This window comes from Rhinatrema bivittatum, chromosome 2 (genome assembly GCF_901001135.1).
Source record: "Rhinatrema bivittatum chromosome 2, aRhiBiv1.1, whole genome shotgun sequence".
Classification (NCBI taxonomy): domain Eukaryota; kingdom Metazoa; phylum Chordata; class Amphibia; order Gymnophiona; family Rhinatrematidae; genus Rhinatrema; species Rhinatrema bivittatum.
The window spans coordinates 9,865,170-9,885,960 of NC_042616.1; the positions used below are offsets into that span (position 1 = coordinate 9,865,170).

Here is a 20,791-nt window from a genome sequence, read left to right on the forward strand (position 1 = left end):
GACTTTATGTATGGCAAGTTCTTTCTGAATGCCTTACTGGATTTGACTCTGAATCGGTTTACCAAAGTTAAACGTCTTACTGGTATAAACGTCGTTTTTCTAAAGAATCTGCACAGCTTTACTGCTCGCTAACCCGCTCCTGGACCGATACGTTGGGTCATACCATGACGGAGAAAGAATCTGAGACCTACTTTGACATTGCCTTCGCCACCACAGTGAAAGAAAAGCTGCAGGAATCACAATACAAACTTTTACGCAGAATAAATTATTGACAATGTGCGTGCTTGGGAACGGGCACATTTTAAAACCCCCGCGGGCGCGCACGGACGCGCCGATTTTATAACCCGCGCGCAGCGACGCAGGAACGTTATAAAATCCGACGCCCGCGCGCAGATGCGCGGCCGATGGTGTATCAGCACGGGCACATGCGCGCAGGTTCCCCGCTCGTGTGCGGGGGGGGGATTTTTGTAAAAAAAAACGCGCGGCGAGACGAGTCGACCTACCCCAGTTCGCTCCAATAAAGAAACGTCCCTAATCCTCCCTCTCCTCCCCATCCTCTAAACCCCACGTACCTTACCCTAATCTTTATTGTCCCTGGACGTACCCGCTCCACGGAGCGGAGGATTAAGTTCCACGCGCCGGCCAGCTGCAGGCGCGCACTTCCCCCGAGTCCCGGCCGGTCCCTGCCCTTTTTTTTTTGTTTTACAGCCCGGCACTTCCACGCGCGTATCTCCCAGGATTTGGGCGCACCGGGCATTTAAAATCAGCCCAAGATGCATATCCTGATATGGATGTCTGTCTCACTTTAACTCTAGACATAAGAACATAAGAAATTGCCATGCTGGGTCAGACCAAGGGTCCATCAAGTCCTGCATCCTGTTTCCAACAGAGGCCAAACCAGGCCACAAGAACCTGGCAATTACCCAAAAACTAAGAAGATCCCATGCTACTGATGCAATTAATAGCAGAAGTCATTAACAGAAGAGAAAGATCTGCTGCTGCCGGTACATAAGAACTTTGGGAAGTGTAGTCCAGTGCTGGCGGGAGCTGTGATTGGATGACTGATGTGGCAGATCTGAGAAATGCACTTCCGGCTGTGGGAGGAGAGGGATTTGCTGTGGAGGGCAGTGCTGAGTGCCGGCAAGGCTGGAGAGAAGCTGAGCGCCCTCACCCAGCGCAGCCCCTACCCCAGGGACTGTGCAGGGAGGGAGCCGGGGCTGGAAATCCTGCTCTGGAGAAGGGGCAGGAGAATGGCTGCAGGGCTTTCTGCTCAGCAGGTAGGAGGGGGGCAGGAGACGCAGCCTGGGACTGCTCCCATCCCCCACCCCAGGGACCGTGCAGGGAGGGAGCCAGGGCTGGAAATCCTGCTCTGGAGAAGGGGCAGGAGAATGGCTGCAGGGCTTTCTGCTCAGAAGTACTTTTTTTGTCTCATAAAATTGTCTTCTGTTGTTGAAAGTTTGGTAGATAATCCAGATAGAACAGCCAAGGTTGGAAAACAAACAAACAACATGAATATTCGCTGAACTACTTGGGTGCATTTTTGTATTAAAAAAAAAGCTGGTAACCATATATAAATAAATAACTGGGAAACCCAAGAGTTATCATGGCCCTGAAGGGCAAACCTTCCTGGCCATGAAACCGAGAGACGTGCAAGTTCCCTGTGGTCCTGGCGCCGTCAGTAGCTGCCGTGCTGGCACTTATTATGTCTTGAGTTATAACCGTTTCCCTATGCGACCCCTCTACTTAGCCGCTCTCCAGCAGGGAAGCACCACCTTGACCTGTGGCACTGGTATCCGTGCCTGGGGTCAGGAGTACTCCGTGCCCAGTTGTCAAACTGCACTGTGTCCCACTCAAGGCTTGAGTGGGACACAGTGCAGCCCTGCTCCTGCGGGTGCACTGGAGAGCCGGGCTCCTGCTTCTCCCTCAGTCTTCTTTCCGTATATTTAAAAAATGTGCTTTTATTTGTACTGCCTGTACCCAGTTTAATTGCCCTCTCATGTTAGCTTTAGGGATCTTTGGCCAGCTTTCTGTTTTCTGGTTTACTGTTCACCTCTGGTTTGCTGATCAATGAGAATAAATCCAGCTGAGATCTGATGCACGCTGAGCCCCTCCTCGTGTCCCTGAGTGTTTCTGGTTTGTGTTTCAGGTGCGGGTGACGTTTGAGGACATCGCTGTCTCTTTCTCCCAGGAGGAGTGGGGGTATTTAGATGAAGGGCAGAAGGAGCTTTACAGGGAGGTGATGAAGGAGAATTATGAGACCCTGCTCTCCCTGGGTAAGGATTGCGTTATCTGAGTCTTTATCAGACCCAGGGACTGATTCACTGAAGGTGGTTTGTTTCTTTTCCCCTTGACTCCAGCTCCTGCATGGCTCTGCGACTGGGCCGGTACCTGAGATTGGCCCTTTGGGTCTCTTAAGATAAGACCCTGCTGGTCATTCTGAGAGCTGAAAAGGAAACCTCCTGTGCTGATTGATTACTAATAAGGCTGCACTTCGAGCACACAGATTTGTGCAGATTTCCCCCGCCCTGATGTAATTCTACCCTTCTCCGAAATAATGCGAATAGTGTTTGGGTACATTTGCCAGCAATGAGGCAGTAAATATATCCTCGTCACGCTCTCTCACTTACATCGCTGCCCCAAGGTGCAATCAACCGAAAATCACCCGTGTGTCAAGAAAAATGTCTTGATGACATCCTTGTGTCATTATTTGCAGGCCTCCCTTTTATAAACACTGCTTGGTCTTTTTCAGAGGTGCAATATTTTTTATGACCGATGTTTGTAAAATCTCTGAAGCTATTATCTCCAGAGTTGCGGATAACCTATATTGACCGCACGCCCTTCAAAGGGCTTTCCAGAAGATACGTGTCCTGGATAAAAGATCTATGTGCCAAATCGAAGAGCGGGATGCTTTCTATTTGGGATAATTTTGGTCTCTCTTCCAGTTCTGAGGGGTACAAGGCAGGTGGGGCTTCTCTCTTCCCCCCTACGTTATTTGATTTGGCAATTGAACCTCTAGCTCGAGCTTATTCAGGGCTGAGCCCTGCCGTAGGATATCGCATGCCGCTGACACCTCGTTATCCATTACCAGATTACTGACGTCGATTCTGGCTCAGGTGGAAATTTTGTGCTGGAGTCGCCTTCGTTGTTATACTTGTTTTGGCACTTGCTGTGTGACGTCCTCTCTGAGTGCTTTGTCGTCTCTTAGAAGCAATGTTGCAAGTTTCCTGGGACAGCGTAATGGCCAGAGAAGAAAACATGCTGAGCTGTTAAAGCCTAATGAGGCAGAGTTTTAAAATATAATTCTGGGCTGCCAGACTATAAGGAGAGGGGACTAAGGGTTATAATCCACTTCTCCCTTGGTCTGGGACCGATTAGACAAATTAGCTGAGATCATCTTCTCAGTGTACCTGAAACTCTAATACGCTCGGACCCATCAGAAGTCCTAATCCAATAATGGAACGGCAAATTTACTGCAGTAATAAACGCCCTAGGTCCGCTAAAATCCGGGCCAATGAAATACCCTAGGAGCTTTCCATGGTTCTACAAGGGTCTTCCCATAAAACAGCAATCCCGTCAACTTGAATGAGCGTTGCAGAAATGTAAAACAGACGTGAGCTTTCGTATCTGCAAAGAGTATGTGAAGAAGTCCAGAGTAGCCATTCCCCAGGCAAAAAAGGTCTACACCTCCAAACAGCTACAGCTCTCATCTGAACCATCCGAGTAAACTGCATGAACGAGTGCAGAAACTCCCCAAACCCGTTTCTCGGGCCACTTTCAGTTCCACAGGGAGCCACGCAGCAGAGGACTTTGCTAAATTCTTCATGGATAAGATGGTGGCAATACATTCCTCCTTTGACGACTCCCCCTCCTTCACACTTCCATTAATGACCACATTCTCTCTATCCACAGGAACATCTCAGCTCCCTCCAGATAACACCTCGCCACCTGACTTCAGAACCATCACCCCTAAAGAGTTGGAAACCGTCCTCCACAAAATTAACCAGCCCTTCAGCCCACTAAACCCAGTTCCCCCAGGGTTCGTTTGCAACCTTAAGCAAGAGCTAGCCCCATGGCTCTCCGATATAATCAATACCATCCTGTCCCAAGGCTTGCCTCCCAAAATGCTTAAGGAGGAGCTAGCGGCATGCCTCTGAGTCAAAGAAGTTGATTGACCAATTGTTATATGTGGCACGACGGACTATTGCACAAATGTGGGAAGTAAGGTCTTATATTATAGTATTTTTAGATATTTCAGCAGCATTTGATACGGTCGATCACCAAATTCTCATTTCAGGGCTACAAGCAATAGGCATCACTGGAACAGTATTAAGTTGGTTTTCATCTTTTCTTACAGATCGCCCTCAACAAGTTAATATCAACCATCAATTCCAAGCCACCCCTAATCTCCATCTACACTATGGTCGACCTTATCTCCTATCGTTTACTTGTGTAAATTAATAACCTGTCCTTTCTCTTCCTCTAAGCCAAGTTCTTATCACCTTGTTATATGTAACTGCCTTTTCAGCACCATTGTTATTGTTATGTTTACTTTGCACCCCTGTTTTATGTGAACCAGCATGATGTGACTGCTGTCTCGAATGCCGGTATATAAAAATCTAAAATAAATAAATAAATAAATAAATAAATAATAAAAATCCTCCATTCCCTACACAATTCCATCCGGCGTTCCCCAAGGATCATCATTATCTCCCATACTATTCAATATATATCTTCTTCCGCTTTGTCATATCTTATCTTCACTCAACCTACAATTCAAAATTTATGCAGACGACATTCAATTTCTGGTCCCCTATAAAACTTCCTGGTCCGATACTCTAATCATTAGTCTCACTTTACCTATCCACCATTAACTCTTGGCTATCTCATAATCGCTTAAAATTAAATCCATCAAAAACCGAACTAGTTCACTTAACATCCATTACAGACTCCTCTATAGGCCCACCATCTCATTTTACTTTCAATGGTTCAACCATCCCAATTAATTGTCATGCCATAAATCTAGGTGTAACTATAAATACAGACTTATCCATAAAACAACAAATTTCCTCCCTAACAAAGAAATCATTCTATAAATTACAGCTTCTGAAACGTCTTCGTCCTCTTCTCTTCTATCGTGATTTCGGGACTGTTCTTCAATCTCTTATTTTCTCTGGTTTAGACTATTGTAATGCACTCTATCTAGGTCTATCTGATTCATCAATTCACCCACTACAATTAGTTCAAAATAGTGCAGCTCGCTTATTATCCGGTACCTCCATTCGCAATCACATTACACCTATTTTACATTCTCTTCACTGGTTACCCATAAAATACAGGATAAAATACAAAGTACTCTCAATCATTCACAGCTTAATTTATAACTCTTCCTCCACCTGGCTTTGCACCTTACTCCGCATTTACAAACCCACCCGACACTTAAGATCACTTACTCAAAATCTCTTAGACATTCCATCACCACGACAGGCTAGATTAGACATTACCAGGAAAAGAGCTTTTTCAGTAGCAGGACCATCCCTCTGGAACTCTTTACCAAACCCTCTCCGCTGAATATCAAATCCTTATCATTTCAAAAAAGCTTTAAAAACATTCTTTTTTCAACAAGCATTTAATACTCCTACTAAGCAATTCCCCGATCAAAGATGAAGCTCTCATCTCCCCAAAACTCACCCATCAGACACATATTACCTCAACTTCTCCTCTATCATCCCATCTGCTTTCTTCCTAGGATATTTTAATCCAATAAGTTGCCACCCCCCCCCCCCTTCATCCCTTTTACCTTCCCTATTCTGTTTACCCATGGCATGTTACCATTATTATTTTTTAATTAATAATTTCTTTTAGCTAGCAATTATCTAGCTACTTAGCTAAATTTATGTATTTTATGTTTATTTTAGTTATATTTTAGTTATATTTTATTTTTACTTTATTTTAACCTGTTGTAAACCATTTTGATAAAATTTTATTTTAAAAAGCGGTATATAAATACTTTTAAATAAATAAATAAAATAAATGGGAAAATAAAAATGCTGTACTTGAACAACGTATGTGCATAATGGAATATAGGCTTACTAGGAGGTATAGAAAAGAGGAGAGAGAGGTGATGTTAGTGAATAAAAGGTGTGTAACTTTATATATGGAGATTGTTTTGTACACCTTTTGCAATATTGTGAAAATGTATTGGTGTCATGGAAGCCGTATCTTTACTAAATTCTTATTTTCTGAATATGAATGCTTGGTACTTGTTTAAATAAAAACAGAAAAAAAAACTGTTTAAGAGCAGTGTCAACAAAATTGATCCTTTCCTGTTCATACCCCAGATCAGTCCAGACTGCTGAGTGTTACGGGAGCGCTAGGGAGCGATCCCAATTCCGGGGAGAGTTGAGAGCCCTTGGACCATGGTGCGACTGCAGAGAGCTCCATAGAAGCACCGAGACAGGTGAGATGTATCCCAGCACAGGCAGACAGGCTGAAGACCAGGGACTCGAGGCTCCGCCGAACCTGACGCATCAGTAGAGACCCAACAATGCAATGCTGGTCTCTGGGGTAGCCCTCTGGCCACTCAATAGCCCTTTCGGACCTGTTGTACGGGAACGGCAAATGCATCAGGATGGACAGAGGTCGAGAACAGGCGATGGTACTGGAACAAGATGAAGACTCAAGACATGGTCAGGCGAGGACACTTGAAGACATGGTCAGATGAGGATGCTTGAAGACACGATCAGAAGATACTTGAAGATATGGTGGGGCAGAGGTACTTGAAGACATGGTCAGACAAAGGAGACATGGCCGGGCGAAACATGAGGCAAGGCTGGGTCAAGGTTACATCAAGGTTAAAACATGGCTATGTCAAGGTTCAGGCATAGCTATGTCAAGGTTAAGGCAAGGTTGAGGCAAGGATTAGGCAGGGCTGAGGCAAGATAAGGACTCTTGAAGAATGGACAGGCGACAGCAAGGTAAAACTCGGGATGGAGTGGAATCTGGATAACACGCTAACTCACTCAGCCGGAAAGGAGGCTTCAGTGGCCAGGAAGCCCTCAGGCTATCCACTGACAGCACAAACCGCCGGAGGCGGTTTGTGCTGTCAGTGGATAGCCTGAGGGCATGTTAATCTGGAGACAAGGACAACGGAGGCATCAAAGACAAGACATCTGAAAGTGGGTTCTACTTGGGTATCCAAGGCAAGGACATCAGGACTTCAGACCCCCAAGGCACTCAATGAGGAGCAACAAGGAGGCACTAGAAGACAGAACATCCGAATGTCAGGCCTTTCGGACTGCGGACCTCTGGACACTCAACCAAGAGCATCACGAAGGCACCAAAGGATATGACAGCTGGACGTCTACTGACAAGGACTACTTCAGAGGAAGACATCTGCGAACAGGGCATCTGAGATGGACGTCAGGGGAGACAGGACATCAGAAAGCAAGGTCATCTGAAGACGAAGACATCTGTGGACAAGGACATCAGACGGGGACATCGGTGGACAGGAACACGAGATCTGACGAGAGAACAGGACATGGAACGAAGATGAGGACAAAGATCAGGAGCCACAAAGGAAGACAAGGGAATTCCCATGAAGAACAGAGTGCCTTGAAGAAGCGGAGGAGGACATTGGAGACTCCTGGACCGTAGAGCTGGAACGGAGGATCCAGGAGCAGTCCAGCTCTATGACTGACTCCTTGCGAAGGCAACGAAGGACTGAAGGCAGAGCCCTTTTGTAGGGCTGAAGAGGAACACCCAGAATGACATCACGAGGAGGAGCCAGAAGGACTGGCACTTTAAATCCAGGGAAGAGGTGTGGCCCCACGCCTAAGGAGGCAGGACCAGGGACAGCAGCCATGCTGTGGAGCAGGAGAAGCAGGACGAGGCGTCGGAGGCGGCTCCTGCCGCACAGGAGGAAGACTGGAGGCAGAGACTCCCCCGCACAGGGGAGGAGGTGAAGTCGGCGGCCTCCAGGCCGTGAAGAAGACGGCAGCGTCGGCTCCCTGCCGCCACAGTGGGAGGAGAACGTCGGCGGTCTCCGGGCTGCATGGAGGCATGGTGACAAAGCCCGCCATGCGGAAGCTGAATGTGGGCGGTCTCCTGACCGCGGAGGAACACAGGCACTGGCCTCCAGGCAGAAGACAGCGGCTCCAGCCACAAAACAAGCAGGCAGATGGCGTTGGGGTGCAGGCAAGCTAGCTGGAAAGGTGAGAGGCTGCTCGCGGCTAGGCCCATGAGCAGAATTGTAACACTGGGTTTTGCCTCCCTACCAGCTGATGAAGACAGAGAAGAAAAGCTTTACTGATGCTGCTACTTAACCCAGTGTGGCCACCTGCAGTCCCTCGGTGTTTCTCTCTCTCCAGCGGATGGTAGAGGTGTAAAACCTGCAACTGCTGAACTCAGCGCAAAACTGCTGCATGCCGCAGCCTGGATGCCCAAAACAGAAATCTCAAAAGTCCTCATGAGATGAGCTTCCGATTTTCGGTCCTGCACCTCTTTCAGCATGGTGGACCCTTCCAACGGAATGGTGGTTTCCTTGGTCACCACCAAGACCAAAGCATCTACCTTTGGAAGCATCAAAATTTTCGAGTGTCTCTTCCGGTAACAGGTACAACTTTGCCTCAAAACGAAAAACGCAAAGTGTTGCCAAGCGGACTGCTGGATCCAAAGGGTTCTCCGGGGAAATGAGGGAACTGGACCACCAGCTTTTCAAAATCCCCCACTGTGTCCGGGGCTCGAGCATCCACCAAGGGTTACCCAACCCCCTGCTTGTCTGCCTCAACCAGGGAGAATGGCCCCATCAGGCACCTAACATCCCCCTGGAAGGACTGTTCCTGAAGGGATGCAGGTTTTACACCTCTACCATCCGCTGGAGAGGGAGAAACACTGAGGGACTGCAGGGGGCACACTAGGTTAAGTAGCAGTGTCAATAAAGCTTTTCTTCTCTGTCTCCATCTACTGGCAGGGAGGCGAAACGCAGGAGTCTGGACTGATCTGTGGTATTCCAGAAATGAAAATTAGCAGGTAAGAACCAATTTTCCTTTCTGCTCCCCCAAATTCGCTGCCAGGAATCGGAATAAAAGTCGCCCAAGGTAAGACCACATTCTGGTGCTGGTCCTCCAAAACAGCTCAACAATTGCCCTCCAAGCCGCAAATGTCTCAGACAAACGGTCACGATTTTACGAGCTATCTAATATATCAGGTCTAACAAATGAAAATAGAATTTGGCCTCTTTCCAGATTTCTTCTTAGACCACCTGAGAGTGCAGCGGGAATCGTTTTAGTATTATGGGACTGTGGAAAACCCAGTTGTTGCTCATCAGGGTGGTCAGTATTATGTTTAATGGTTGAACGTGTTGATTCCCAATGTTTTCTGTGACCCACTTCACAAGTGGAATATCAGAAACGGTTTGATAGTAATCACCTCTCTCAAATTCAAACCTAGGTTTTTGTTTGTTTGTTTGTTTTTTTTAAGATAGAGCAAAAAGTCTTTTTTTTTGTAATATTTGTGGAACGAAATCTTCAGGAATTGGGGCATTTACTGTTTTGTTTGATCCAATCGATTATTCCTTCCTCGCCCTAATCGTTCAGGAAGGACAGGGTTCAGATGCAGAGGAGGCAGGAAAAGTCGGCCCAAATTCTGCCAACTTCTTTCTTCAAAAGAGAAAATCACATTTACATAGTTAAGGGGAGAGATGATCTCTTCATGTGGTGAGACCTCCTCCTTCTGATTTTATCTTTAAGATTCAGCAGTTCTCACCTTTAACCTTAGAGATTGCCACATTACTACATCTGGCAAATAGTTTTCTCAGCCTAATTTGTGAAGAGAGAATCCAAGTAAAAAAATAAGCAAAGCACGCTAGGAATTTCTAATACAGCTGTGCAGGGGGGGAAAAAACGTGTTTAATTTTTCGTAGGATTTTTCCAACAAATTTTGGTTCGTGGAATGTTTGGTTTGTTTCATTCATGTGAAAAAAAACCCCAAACATTTAAAAAAACAAAAACCAGACAAAACCGGTGTGATGTGTATGCTATATAGGAACGTCGGTATATAAAAACTAAAAAATAAATAAATAAAATAAAAATTTGGCCTCCCAAGCTTCCCATCACTCCCTCCCATCCACCTGGAAAAATGCCGGGGCCAGGATCTCACCCGGCCCCCACTTACCCGGTCTGGTGGGGATGCACCAGCAAGGCTCAGGCCTAGGCCAGGCCTCAGCCCAGATGCAGGCCTGACGCTGGGGCTTGGCCGGGAACCGACACCTGGGCCTCAGCATGACCCAGCTTTACGAGCAGCTGCCATTATCTGGGCCTTTTCTCAAAAATAGTGGAACCGCCAGATAACAGCCCATGGATGCTTCCCTTTCTTTTGATGCAGACCCAAGTGTGCGGTGAGCTCTGTCAATGGGAAGCTTGTCTGAAGTTGGAGAGAGCTGTAGCAATCTTTATAACCAGCCGGCAAAAAACTCTGCTGCATTTCACCCTTCTACGATCTCTGCTAGCAGAGTAATCTGGAGCTGACTGCAGCGGCTCTGGTTCACCAAGTCGAATAGAAACCTGCCTGCTCTTTCAAGCTTTTCGATAATTTATGGTCAGGAGACTCGCTCACTTTTGCCAATCTCTTCCATGCTGGTAGCTGTTTGGTTTCCTGAGGATACGAGTTGTGCTACTTTGAAAACAACATGCTCCAGGTGTGCATCTACTGTATTTAAGAAGAAAGCTGCTGTAAGACCCCTTTCATGGGATGTGTGGGGTTAATTATCACCTTCTCCAGTGCCATTTTGTCCTCAAGGCCAGACTTATTTACCATTTCTTTACTCGCCAATTTGGAATTTGCTTTCCTGGATTGCTCAGACCCTTATGGCAAAAATTGAATTGTTTGTCAAAAACATAATTTAAAAATTAGATATTTTCAGAAATTTAGGGATACATGAAGTAGTCAATGCAGGAATCTGCGGAAGCTCAACACAGAGAGACCTCCTCTTAAGGATGCATCTCATGACTCGGTGCTTGTCTGTCTCTCTCATACAGAGTTTGCAGAGGAACTGTGGAAATATTTTCATAAACTGTAATGCTCGGTCCTGGGATTCTCTCAATCTGTCCGATCCCGTGTAGTGACTGGGTGACCCCCTGGCAGTCTGAGTCCTGTTCATTGGTAGCGTTACATGCTCAGGATTGGCCAGCACTGTCTGGCTGTGTCACTGTGTGACAATCCAAGAGCCTGTGATTATAGGATCAGGAACCCCAAATTATTTTGTAATGTTTAATGCCTTTTTTTTTTTTTTATATATCCAGCAGATGAGATCAGGGATGAGAAAAAGAGGAGGAAGAACAGAGAAGAATGTTCTTTGGAACTGGGACTGATCCCAAGAGAATTGGGAACTAGCTGTGCCAAAATTTCCCAGCTGACTGAGAAGAGAAACACCAGGAACAGTCAGCAGGAATCAGAGAAGACCACAAGGGCCCCTGCAGGTGACTCAACAGATGGAGTTGCTACATGTGAGAGAAGTGACAGAGAGCATACAAACATCTCTGAGCCCCAGAGACACCTGAGAACAGAGAAACCCTTCCAACATAATAACCGTGATCAAATGATTTCTGATCACCACCAGAGAGAGAAGAAAGGGAAGAAATTATTTCTATGTGATACCTGTGACAAAAGCTTTGAGAGGAAGTCTCATTTAATCTTGCACCAGAAATCCCACCCCATCGAAACACAATTTCAATGCACCGAATGTGGGAAAAGGTTCAGTTGGAGGAAAAATTTAAAAGTACACCTGAGAGCGCACACAGGAGAGAGACCATTTTCATGTACTGAGTGTGGTAAAGGCTTCTTTCAGAAGGTACATCTTATACGGCACCAAAAGATACACACTGGTGTAAGACCTCATTCATGTTCTGTGTGTGGTAAAAGGTTCATTCAGAAGAAAAATCTCACAAGCCACCAAAACATATACACTGGGGAGAGACCATTCTCATGCAATCAGTGTAATAATAGATTCTTTCAGAAGAGTGTCCTCCTCAGGCACCAGATAATCCACACAGGTAACAAACCATTTACATGCCCTCAGTGTGGTAAGAGTTTTTGTAAGAAGATGATCCTCACAAGACACCAAAAAATACACACTGGTGAGAGACCATATTCATGTTCTATGTGTGATAAAAGGTTCATTCAGAAGATACACCTCATAAGCCACCAAAAAGCCCACACAGGTGAGAGACCTTATTCATGTTCTGAATGTAAGAAGAGCTTCAGTCGTAAGGACATACTAGCATCTCACCAGAAAATCCATACAGGCGACAAACCATTTACGTGTTCAGAGTGTGGTAAAAGCTTTATTCAGAAGGTACACTTCAAAAGCCACCAAAAAATACACACGGGCGAGAGACTTTATTCATGTTCTAAATGTGAGAAAAGCTTCCTTCTCAAATATATATTACTGTCTCATGAGAAAATACATGCTAGAGAGAGGACCTTTTCATCTACTGAATGTAATAGAAGCGTAATTCATAAGAGCGCTCTCACTAGCAACCAGCTAAGCCAGACAAGCAGAAAACCACTTACTTGTTCTGAATGTGGTAAAACATTCATGCGCAAGGATATGCTAACATATCACCAGAAAGTCCACACAGGAGAGAGACCTTTTTCGTGTACTGAATGTGGAAAATGTTTCATTAGGAATTCAGACCTCTCCCATCACCAGAAAATCCACACAGGTGATAAACCCTTTATATGCACTGAGTGCGGTAAAAGCTTCTTTAAGAAGGCAAACCTCCGAGAACATCAAAAAACACACACTGGTGAGAGACCATTTTCATGTTCTGGGTGTGGTAAAAGCTTCAGTCAGAAGAAACACCTCACAAGACATATAAAAATACACACTGGTGAAAGACCTTATTCATGTTCTATGTGTGGCAAAAGTTTCAATCAGAAGGATAACCTCACAAGCCATAAAAAAATACACACTGGTGATAGACCATTCTCATGTATTCAGTGTAATAAAAGATTCTTTCAGAAGAGCGTTCTCATCAGACACCAGATAGTCCACACAGGCATCAAGCCATTTAAATGCACTCAGTGCGGTAAAAGCTTCTTTCAGAAGGCAATCCTCACAAGACATCAAAAGAAACACACCAGTGAGAGAAAAGCACAAGAACGGCGTTACTCACGAAGTGTCAGTACTAAGTGACTATTCAGTGGCTCATATGATGAGGGAGAAGATCCTCAAGTACCAATATGCTTACCTAGAAGTATTTTCACTGCAATAGATGCAGAGAGAATATATGATCATATAGATCTTAATAAAATCATGGCAGTAGAACAGAAAGGTAACGAAAGCGGAGCCTATGGAACCATCATGACCAGCTGTAAGAAAGGTCAAAACCTCAGTATAGCATGGATAAATCATACACAAGCATTTGACCATATCCCACACGCTTGGATAATAAATTTCCTTGAAATGGACAGTGAATCCTGGATTGATAGAGTATGCTAAGTTTACTATGAAAATATGGCGGGGACGCTCTACCTGAATTACGAAGATGGACAAAACGTTATTCCTGACTTCTTGTGTTTCCTGGCAGTAAATCCTCTGAGAACTCTTTGGGCTCATGGATTTAGCCTTAATTCCAGAGACACTAATGATCCCTAGACATCGCAGCTGCTGTTTGCAGATGACTTGAAGCTTTGAGGTGCCCTACGATCATCTTTTAGTGGAACAGCTCAGAGTAGTGAAAAGTTTCTCAGAATGGCATTTGGAATGGATAATGGTGCTACGGCAACTTTCTGTAAAGGAACATTTAAATAGGACTGAAGCCGTCTTTCCGCAGAGGATTATAGCATAAAAGAGTAGTGAGGGATAAACAAATATCTAGGGGTGAATGAAGATGTACAAATTCAGCACACGTTACTTAGAAAAACGACCAGTAAAGAATACTATAGGAGACTTAAATTGATTTTGAAAAGGGCCTTAACAACATAAAACAAGATGCAAGCTATGGATCAACTTGCAATTCTTGCACATTCCTATAGTTTGAGAAAAATACATTGGTCTGTTAAGGATCTTAAACAGTTAAATATAAGAACAAGAAAACCTCTTCAGGCACATTGTGTAATCCGTAAGAATCTGTATATTCCAAGAGCTGAGCCATATAGAACCTTCTATTATAGGCCTTCAAACATGCCCAACGGCATTCACAGACCCTAACATTCAAAAAGTGCAGACGGATGACAACAGCCAAACCTGATCTCCATCCTTAAGCTCGATTCGGCAAGTGGAAGGAATAACTGAGAATTTAATGGCACATGAGAGCAAAGAGGAATTGGAATTTGCAAAACAATAGAAACAACTCTTCACAGAATCGGACCAGCAGACGAGGAAATCAATTGGCCAAAGCATAATTATAGTGGGGGGAAAAAGAGAGTTGCTTCAGAAACCCCCATGGGGTCCCAAATCTGACTCCGGAACGGTTAAGGCGAGGTGGGTTTAGAACTGAAGATGCTAGACTACTAATTGCGGTACAGGATAGTGGATTACATATAAAATGGTTCACAGCCAGCATAGAAAACCCCAGATAAATGCAGTTTCTTTAAAACAGAACTGGAATGTTTACAAACCTCATTGCTGGTTGTCAAGCACTGGGGTCAAAAGGCTCATATTCAGAAAGGTATAATAAGGAGGCGGCGTACTTCCACTGGAAACGGTTTAAACATTATAAAATCGCTGTACAAGAAAAGCATGGGGATCACGATCCTGAGAGAACGGTAGAGAATGAAGAAGTTGCAATCACTTGGGACATTCCTGTTCCAACAGACAAAAAAGCCTGATGCAAAAAAATTGGATATTGTGGTAAAAGAGAAAAGCATAAGAAGTGCTAAAGAAAATTGACAAGTTAAATATTAGCAAATCACCAGGACCTGATAGTATTCCCCCCAGGGTTCTAAAGGAACTCAAATAAGAGATTTCAGTCCCACTACTAGTAATCTGTAACCTAGCAATCAAATCTGTCTTTATACCTGAGGACTGGTGGGTAGCAAATATAATGCCATGTCTCAGATAGGGCTCTAAGGGTGACCCGAGCAATAACAGACAAGTGAATCCGAGATCTGTATCTCATAAAATTGTAGAAGCTATAATTAAGATCCTCCCTTCCACACCTTCCTATGTCTTTAGTGCCCACGTATCGCGACAGCCGGTTTCTCCCCAGCACTGTCGAAAATCCTTTCTAGGTGATGCGTGAGGTCGCCACCTTCGCACCAGGCAGGCAAGTTACCAGGTGATCCTCGTGTCCACCACCCAGCTATCAACCTTCCTAAGAATCAAATCACCAACTTTGACAGCTGACCTAACCCTTCCCTCCTGGGCAGTAGTCCTGGGAGACTCGATCTCAGTACAGGAGGACAGTGCATCAACGGAAGAGCAGGTCCTTGCTACAGGATCATTTCCTGCTGCACCAGGGTGATGCTGACTGCCCAGGTGACCTTCCTTCTCCAAATGGGAGTCGGGCTTGGCTCCTATGTGCCTGAAGGTCTCATCTACATAGCTCTGTGTCTGCCTCAGCTCCTCCAGACGCTGGACTTTCTCTGAGAGCCAGGAGCTCTTTGCACTGGCTCAGCAAAGGGTAAAAAAATCAAGTGTGTGGCACAGGAGGGCCCCTGCAAGCTGCTGGACTGCTGCCTTCCTCTTAAATTTGTTGAGTTCCTAGTTAACGTTGTTTAGGGAGTAGGAATGTATAAATTAGAGTCCTTTAAATGTATTGATGTATTCTCTATTCATCTTGTAGTGACCTGAAAGGGGATAATTAAACTTTTCCTAAGAGTAGTGGCAGTCCTGTGTTTTCGATACAAGCAAAATTCATTTTTTTTTTTAACGTGAAAGTGTCTCTCGCCTGCAAATCGAAGAATGAGGTATGGGTGGGAGGGAGGGAAAGACAGACACTAGGTCTCCCTCCCTTTGGTTTCGTTTTTATTACATATACACTAAAGCATATACCCCACTATTTCAGCTCTCCCCCCCAAACCTAAGTCTTAAAATTTCCCCAAGCAACACTGACCGATTCTCTTCTGCCACCAGCAAGATGGTCTTTTTCTCTCATTTCTATCACAAGAAAAGAATGCCCGCAGCCAAATGTGAAAAATGAATAACGCACAAGGTTCCTTAAGAGCAACCTTATTTTACAATGATCTTGCTATAATAATTGTGCTCCGAGTACCGTGCCTGTTTATAAAGCTCTCATCACAGGGAAGGAGGGTAATCGCGTTGAATAAATCTATCAAGCGTATCCAACGATTTCTCTTCAAAATCAACAGGGGGGGGATTTAAATCTAGAAGAACTGACTGACGGTCGGGGACTGTTTCAAAGCCAATGGACGACAACTGTCAAGCCAGTAACTTGTTCCTATCAGTCTCTCTCTCTGCGGAAAATAGCAATAGTAGTAAAAATATGGTTGGAACCTTGAATCGGAATGTCAAGAAAAGGTATCTTTGATGCATCGTAATGTGTAGTGCAGCGTTTCCAGCCCGGGTGCCTCGGCTGCGGTCTCCTTTGGCCCTGCGGGATGTCCTTCCAGTGAGGAGGCTGGGAGAGCAGCGCTTTGTTGGCGGCTGCTCCTGCTTTCCCCTCTGCCGGCGTCTCCCCTGCCACAGAACTGCAGGGGGGCTGCGTAGGCTTGCAAAACCCGCTGGTCCCCATGCAGTTCAGGTGGCAGAGGGAAGCTGGCGAAGGAGGGAGAAGCAGCACGTTTGCTGTTCAAGGATTGGGAGGTGGCGTGGAGGAAGGGGATACATAGAAACATAGAAATGACGGCAGAAGAAGACCAAACGGCCCATCCAGTCTGCCCAGCAAGCTTCACATTTTTTTCTCATACTTATCTGTTTCTCTTAGCTCTTTGGTTCTATTTCCCTTCCACCCCCACCATTAATGTAGAGAGCAGTGATGGAGCTGCAACCAAGTGAAATATCAAGCTTGATTAGTTAGGGGTAGTAACCACCACAATAAGCAAGCTACACCCATGCTTATTTGTTTTACCCAGACTGTGTTATTCAGCCCTTATTGGTTGTTTTTCTTCTCCCCTGCCGTTGAAGCAGGGAGCTATGCTGGATATGCGTGAAGTATCAGTTTTTCTTCTCCCCTGCCGTTGAAGCAGGATATGCATTGAAAGTGAAGTATCAGGCTTATTTGGTTTGGGGTAGTCACAGGTGAGAGGGGAGAGAGAAGAGAAGGGAATGATGCCGGGGGGGGGGGGGGGGTGGAGGGAGTAGGAAGATGATGATGATGATGATTATTCAAGGGACTGGTGAGGGAAGGTGATAATGGTTCCAGGAAGTGAGGTTGAGAGAAGGTGATGCCAGGAGGTGGGGGACACAGAAGATTGATGATGGCAGTGGGGTGGAGAGAGAGAGGGAAGGGGATGATGCCAGGGAACGAGGGAAAGGGAAGGTGGTGATGCCAGGAAGTGAGGGGAGGACAAGTGATGCTGGGTTAAAGAGAAAGGGGAGAGAAGATGATTGGCTTGGGGAGTGGAGAGAGAGGGAAGAGAAAGCGATGATGTTAGGGGATGGAGAGAGAGGGAAACTGATGATGCCAGGGGGTAGGGAGAGTGGTGGAGAAGGAGTGAAGGGGATGGAGGGAGAGGAGTGAAGGCAGAGGGAAGGTGATGATGAGGGATGACAGGAAAGGGAAGGTAGTGATGATGATATGAGAAGGTGGGAAAGAGGTGGTGGAAGGTGGTTATGATGCATGGGGATAGGGGAGAAGGGATGGAGGGAGAGGGAAGATGATGATAGTGGGGGAAGAGGTGATGGAAAAGGGAAGGTGATGATAACACAAGGGAGGGGGAAGAGATGATGGAAGAGGGAAATTGATGATGATGCCAAGAGTGTGGGGGGGATAATGAATGAAAGAAAATGCTAGGGCTGGGGCAAGAGGAAAGGAAGAAGGTGATGGTGCCAGGGGGTGGGGGGAGAGGGAACAGAAGAGTACGTGATGATGGGGGAGTGGGTGGTGTGCCACAACAAAGTGACCCCTGTACCAGGTGTGCCATGAAACCAAAAAAGTTGGGAACCACTGTCTAGTAAAATGTAAATTTTATAATATCCATTTAGTTAATGGACATTAAAAAGCCGTTCAAGGTGTGGATTCTCTCCACTCTGAAGATGTCATCATATAACATTTCCTCAGGTGAATAAAGCTTAAAAACGAAGAAGTCACCTTGGATGGATCTTTTTAACTGCAGACCAATGGGATAGCCTTGGCAGCTGCGACGGCTCCTGACGTAAGGAATATGTATGTGGCGAATTCTGAACAATGTTTTTGGAACAGACATTTAAGAACATAAGAACATAAGAAATTGCCATGCTGGGTCAGACCACGGGTCCATCAAGCCCAACATCCTGTTTCCAACAGAGGCCAAACCAGGCCACAAGAACCTGGCAAGTACCCAAACACTAAGAAGATCCCATGCTACTGATGCAATTAATAGCAGTGGCTATTCCCTAAGTATAATTGATTAATAGCCATTAATGGACTTCTCCTCCAAGAACTTATCCAAACCTTTTTTGAACCCAGCTACACTAACTGCACTAACCACATCCTCTGGCAACAAATTCCAGAGCTTTATTGTGCGTTGAGTGATTTGACGATCTCTTTTGGTTTGTATTTGATTAAGTTCTCCCTTCAATTCCCGGAGTTGTAGAAATCAAAGGCGGCCTCCTATGCATAGGAAAACTTAAATGAGAACATTTTTCTGTTGCGGCCCCTGTATTCCGGAGGTTGCACACACTAAAAATGCCTCTGACTGTTGTCTCAGTTCTTATTGTAACCCCCAATGAATCAGGGAGGATGGGTAACTGGAAGGGGAACGACCCTTTCATCTCTTGAGCACTTGGGTTCTCAAGGGGAGGGGGAAGTCGAGGGAAAGGCTACACCAACGACAGGAATTCCCTTTAATGTCTTCTTACGTTGGCATTGGGGGGTAGGGATTGGTCATCTTCATGGGCCGGGTAAGAGGGTTAAAGGGCCGTAATCTTAGCAGGGAGACTTTGGGGTATCTCTTTCCTGCCCAAAGCATGACCCAGGGCTACGGCAACTAAGGGTGGGAGCGCCTCGCACTTCTCATACATGCCCAATGGACCTGGGGGTTGGAGGTACTCCCCTCTTTCCTTTTTGTCTGCAGTGATGGTGGGCAAGTTGAACTTTGTGGACCATCTGAGATATTGTGAGCTCTGATGAACTTTTGCAGTACTCGGGGGTCCGTTACCCTGGGCCCTTATCTCAAGGTGGGGGCAGTAGTGTCTGAGGCCTTTGGTCGGCTTCTTGACTCTGCCCTTGTTCAGGGCCTGGGGTGGAGGCAGGTTTTGATTTTTGCTCAATGGGCGACTTTGAATTCTGAATTCTAGAAGATTTAGCCTCCTTCTTGGAGTCCCTGCACTTCCATCTTACTGGGCCTTTCCGGGGCATTGTGGTTTTAAAAGTGCCTCCAAGGTATGGCTGGAGCCTCTGGTCGAGATATGGGGAAGGGACTTGTCTTGTGAGGACCTTAATTTTGGCACATTTACGACACCTCCCTATATTGTGTCCAGTGTGTGTGTGTGTGTGTGTGTGTGTGTGTGTGAGAGAACATAAGAACATGCCATACTGGGTCAGACCAAGGGTCCATCAAGCCAGGCATCCTGTTTCCAACAGAGGCCAATCCAGGCCACAAGAACCTGGCAATTACCCAAACACTAAGAAGATCCCATGCTACTGATGCAATTAATAGCAGTGGTTATTTTCTAAGTCAACTTAATTGATAGCAGGTAATGGACTTCTCCTCCAAGAACTTATCCAAACCTTTTTTAAACCCAGCTACACTAATTGCACTAACCACATCCCCTGGCAATAAATTCCAGTATTTAATTGTGCATTGAGTGAAAAAGAATTTTCTCCGATTATGTTATGATTCTGCCCTTATGGGCAGCCTCTTACCTTCTCTCCACCTGCCTCGCGGCCTGGAGGCCACAGTCCCCAGTCTTCCTTGCGGCTGGAGCTGCTCCTCAGTCTGCCCCCTGCGGCTTGAGTGCTGCCGACAACGCTGGGCCTGTTCCTCGGCACAGCCCTGCTCTTCCGCGTTAGTAGCAGCATGGCCGCTGGCCATGGTCCTGCACAACTTCCTGCTTCCTGTTTCTAAAGCACGGGCCACGCCTCTTCACAAGATTTAAAGGGCCCGCAGCCGGATATGCCCCGGCCCCACCTGATGACTGTTTCCTGTCTCAGCCCTACAAAGGGGCTTCTCCAACACTTCTGCCTTGCCTTGCATTGGAGTTTCCTGTCTCTGGAAGTCTCGTCTTCCAGCACCCCGTCAGGTCTTCGTTTTTCGTTGGAGCTCCATGTCTCGTCTTGCTTCCTGAGTCTTTGTTGCTTCCTGTGGTTTCCTGATGTTCCATGTCTTCATGTTCCGAGATTCCTAGTCCAGGCTTCCTGATGTTTCACTTCTTGATGTTCCAGTCTTCCTGATATTTCACTTCCTGATGTTCCAGGCTTCCTGATGTTCCACTTCCTGATGTTCCGAGGTTCCGCTCCTCTTTCGCTCATTCTGAGTCCTCCGGATCCTCCAGCTCCTGTGGTTCTCCAGATGACACCTTGCCTCGTCATTGAGTTTCATCTCGGCTGGATACCCTCCTGACCTTCCAGCTTCTCTGGTTCTCCAGATGACACCTAGCCTCGTCATTGGAGTTTCGTCTTAGCTGGATTCCCTTCCTGCGCTTGTCCTGCTATCCGCGTGGTCCACGACCAGCCTCTTTAGGTTGTGT

At 46.0% G+C, this 20,791-nt stretch overlaps 2 protein-coding genes across 2 annotated transcripts; both read left to right on the forward strand.

Annotated features, from left to right (window-relative positions):
* Nucleotides 1-860: 860 nt before the first annotated feature.
* Nucleotides 861-4,486, forward strand: LOC115083527 (zinc finger protein 182-like). The gene is made up of 2 exons (XM_029587406.1): nucleotides 861-1,277; nucleotides 2,147-4,486. Exons 1-2 carry the CDS (start codon nucleotides 1,083-1,085, stop codon nucleotides 2,291-2,293), a joined length of 342 nt encoding a protein of 113 aa, XP_029443266.1. The 5' UTR covers nucleotides 861-1,082; the 3' UTR covers nucleotides 2,294-4,486.
* LOC115083521 (gastrula zinc finger protein XlCGF26.1-like) lies at nucleotides 2,265-15,823 on the forward strand. Its single transcript, XM_029587400.1, has 3 exons — nucleotides 2,265-2,273; nucleotides 6,339-6,457; nucleotides 11,298-15,823. The coding sequence occupies exon 3, from the start codon at nucleotides 11,594-11,596 to the stop codon at nucleotides 13,190-13,192; it is 1,599 nt and encodes a 532-aa protein (XP_029443260.1). The 5' UTR covers nucleotides 2,265-2,273; nucleotides 6,339-6,457; nucleotides 11,298-11,593; the 3' UTR covers nucleotides 13,193-15,823.
* Nucleotides 15,824-20,791: the final 4,968 nt, after the last annotated feature.

Excerpts from the sequence above, each read along its gene's own strand:
- LOC115083521 (XM_029587400.1), top strand. The coding sequence starts at position 11,594 with ATGATTTCTGATCACCACCAGAGAGAGAAGAAAGGGAAGAAATTATTT.
- LOC115083527 (XM_029587406.1), top strand. The coding sequence starts at position 1,083 with ATGCACTTCCGGCTGTGGGAGGAGAGGGATTTGCTGTGGAGGGCAGTG. Across the intron at positions 1,278-2,146 it reads CAGGGCTTTCTGCTCAGCAG|GTGCGGGTGACGTTTGAGGA; the intron begins GTAGGAGGGGGG and ends TTTGTGTTTCAG.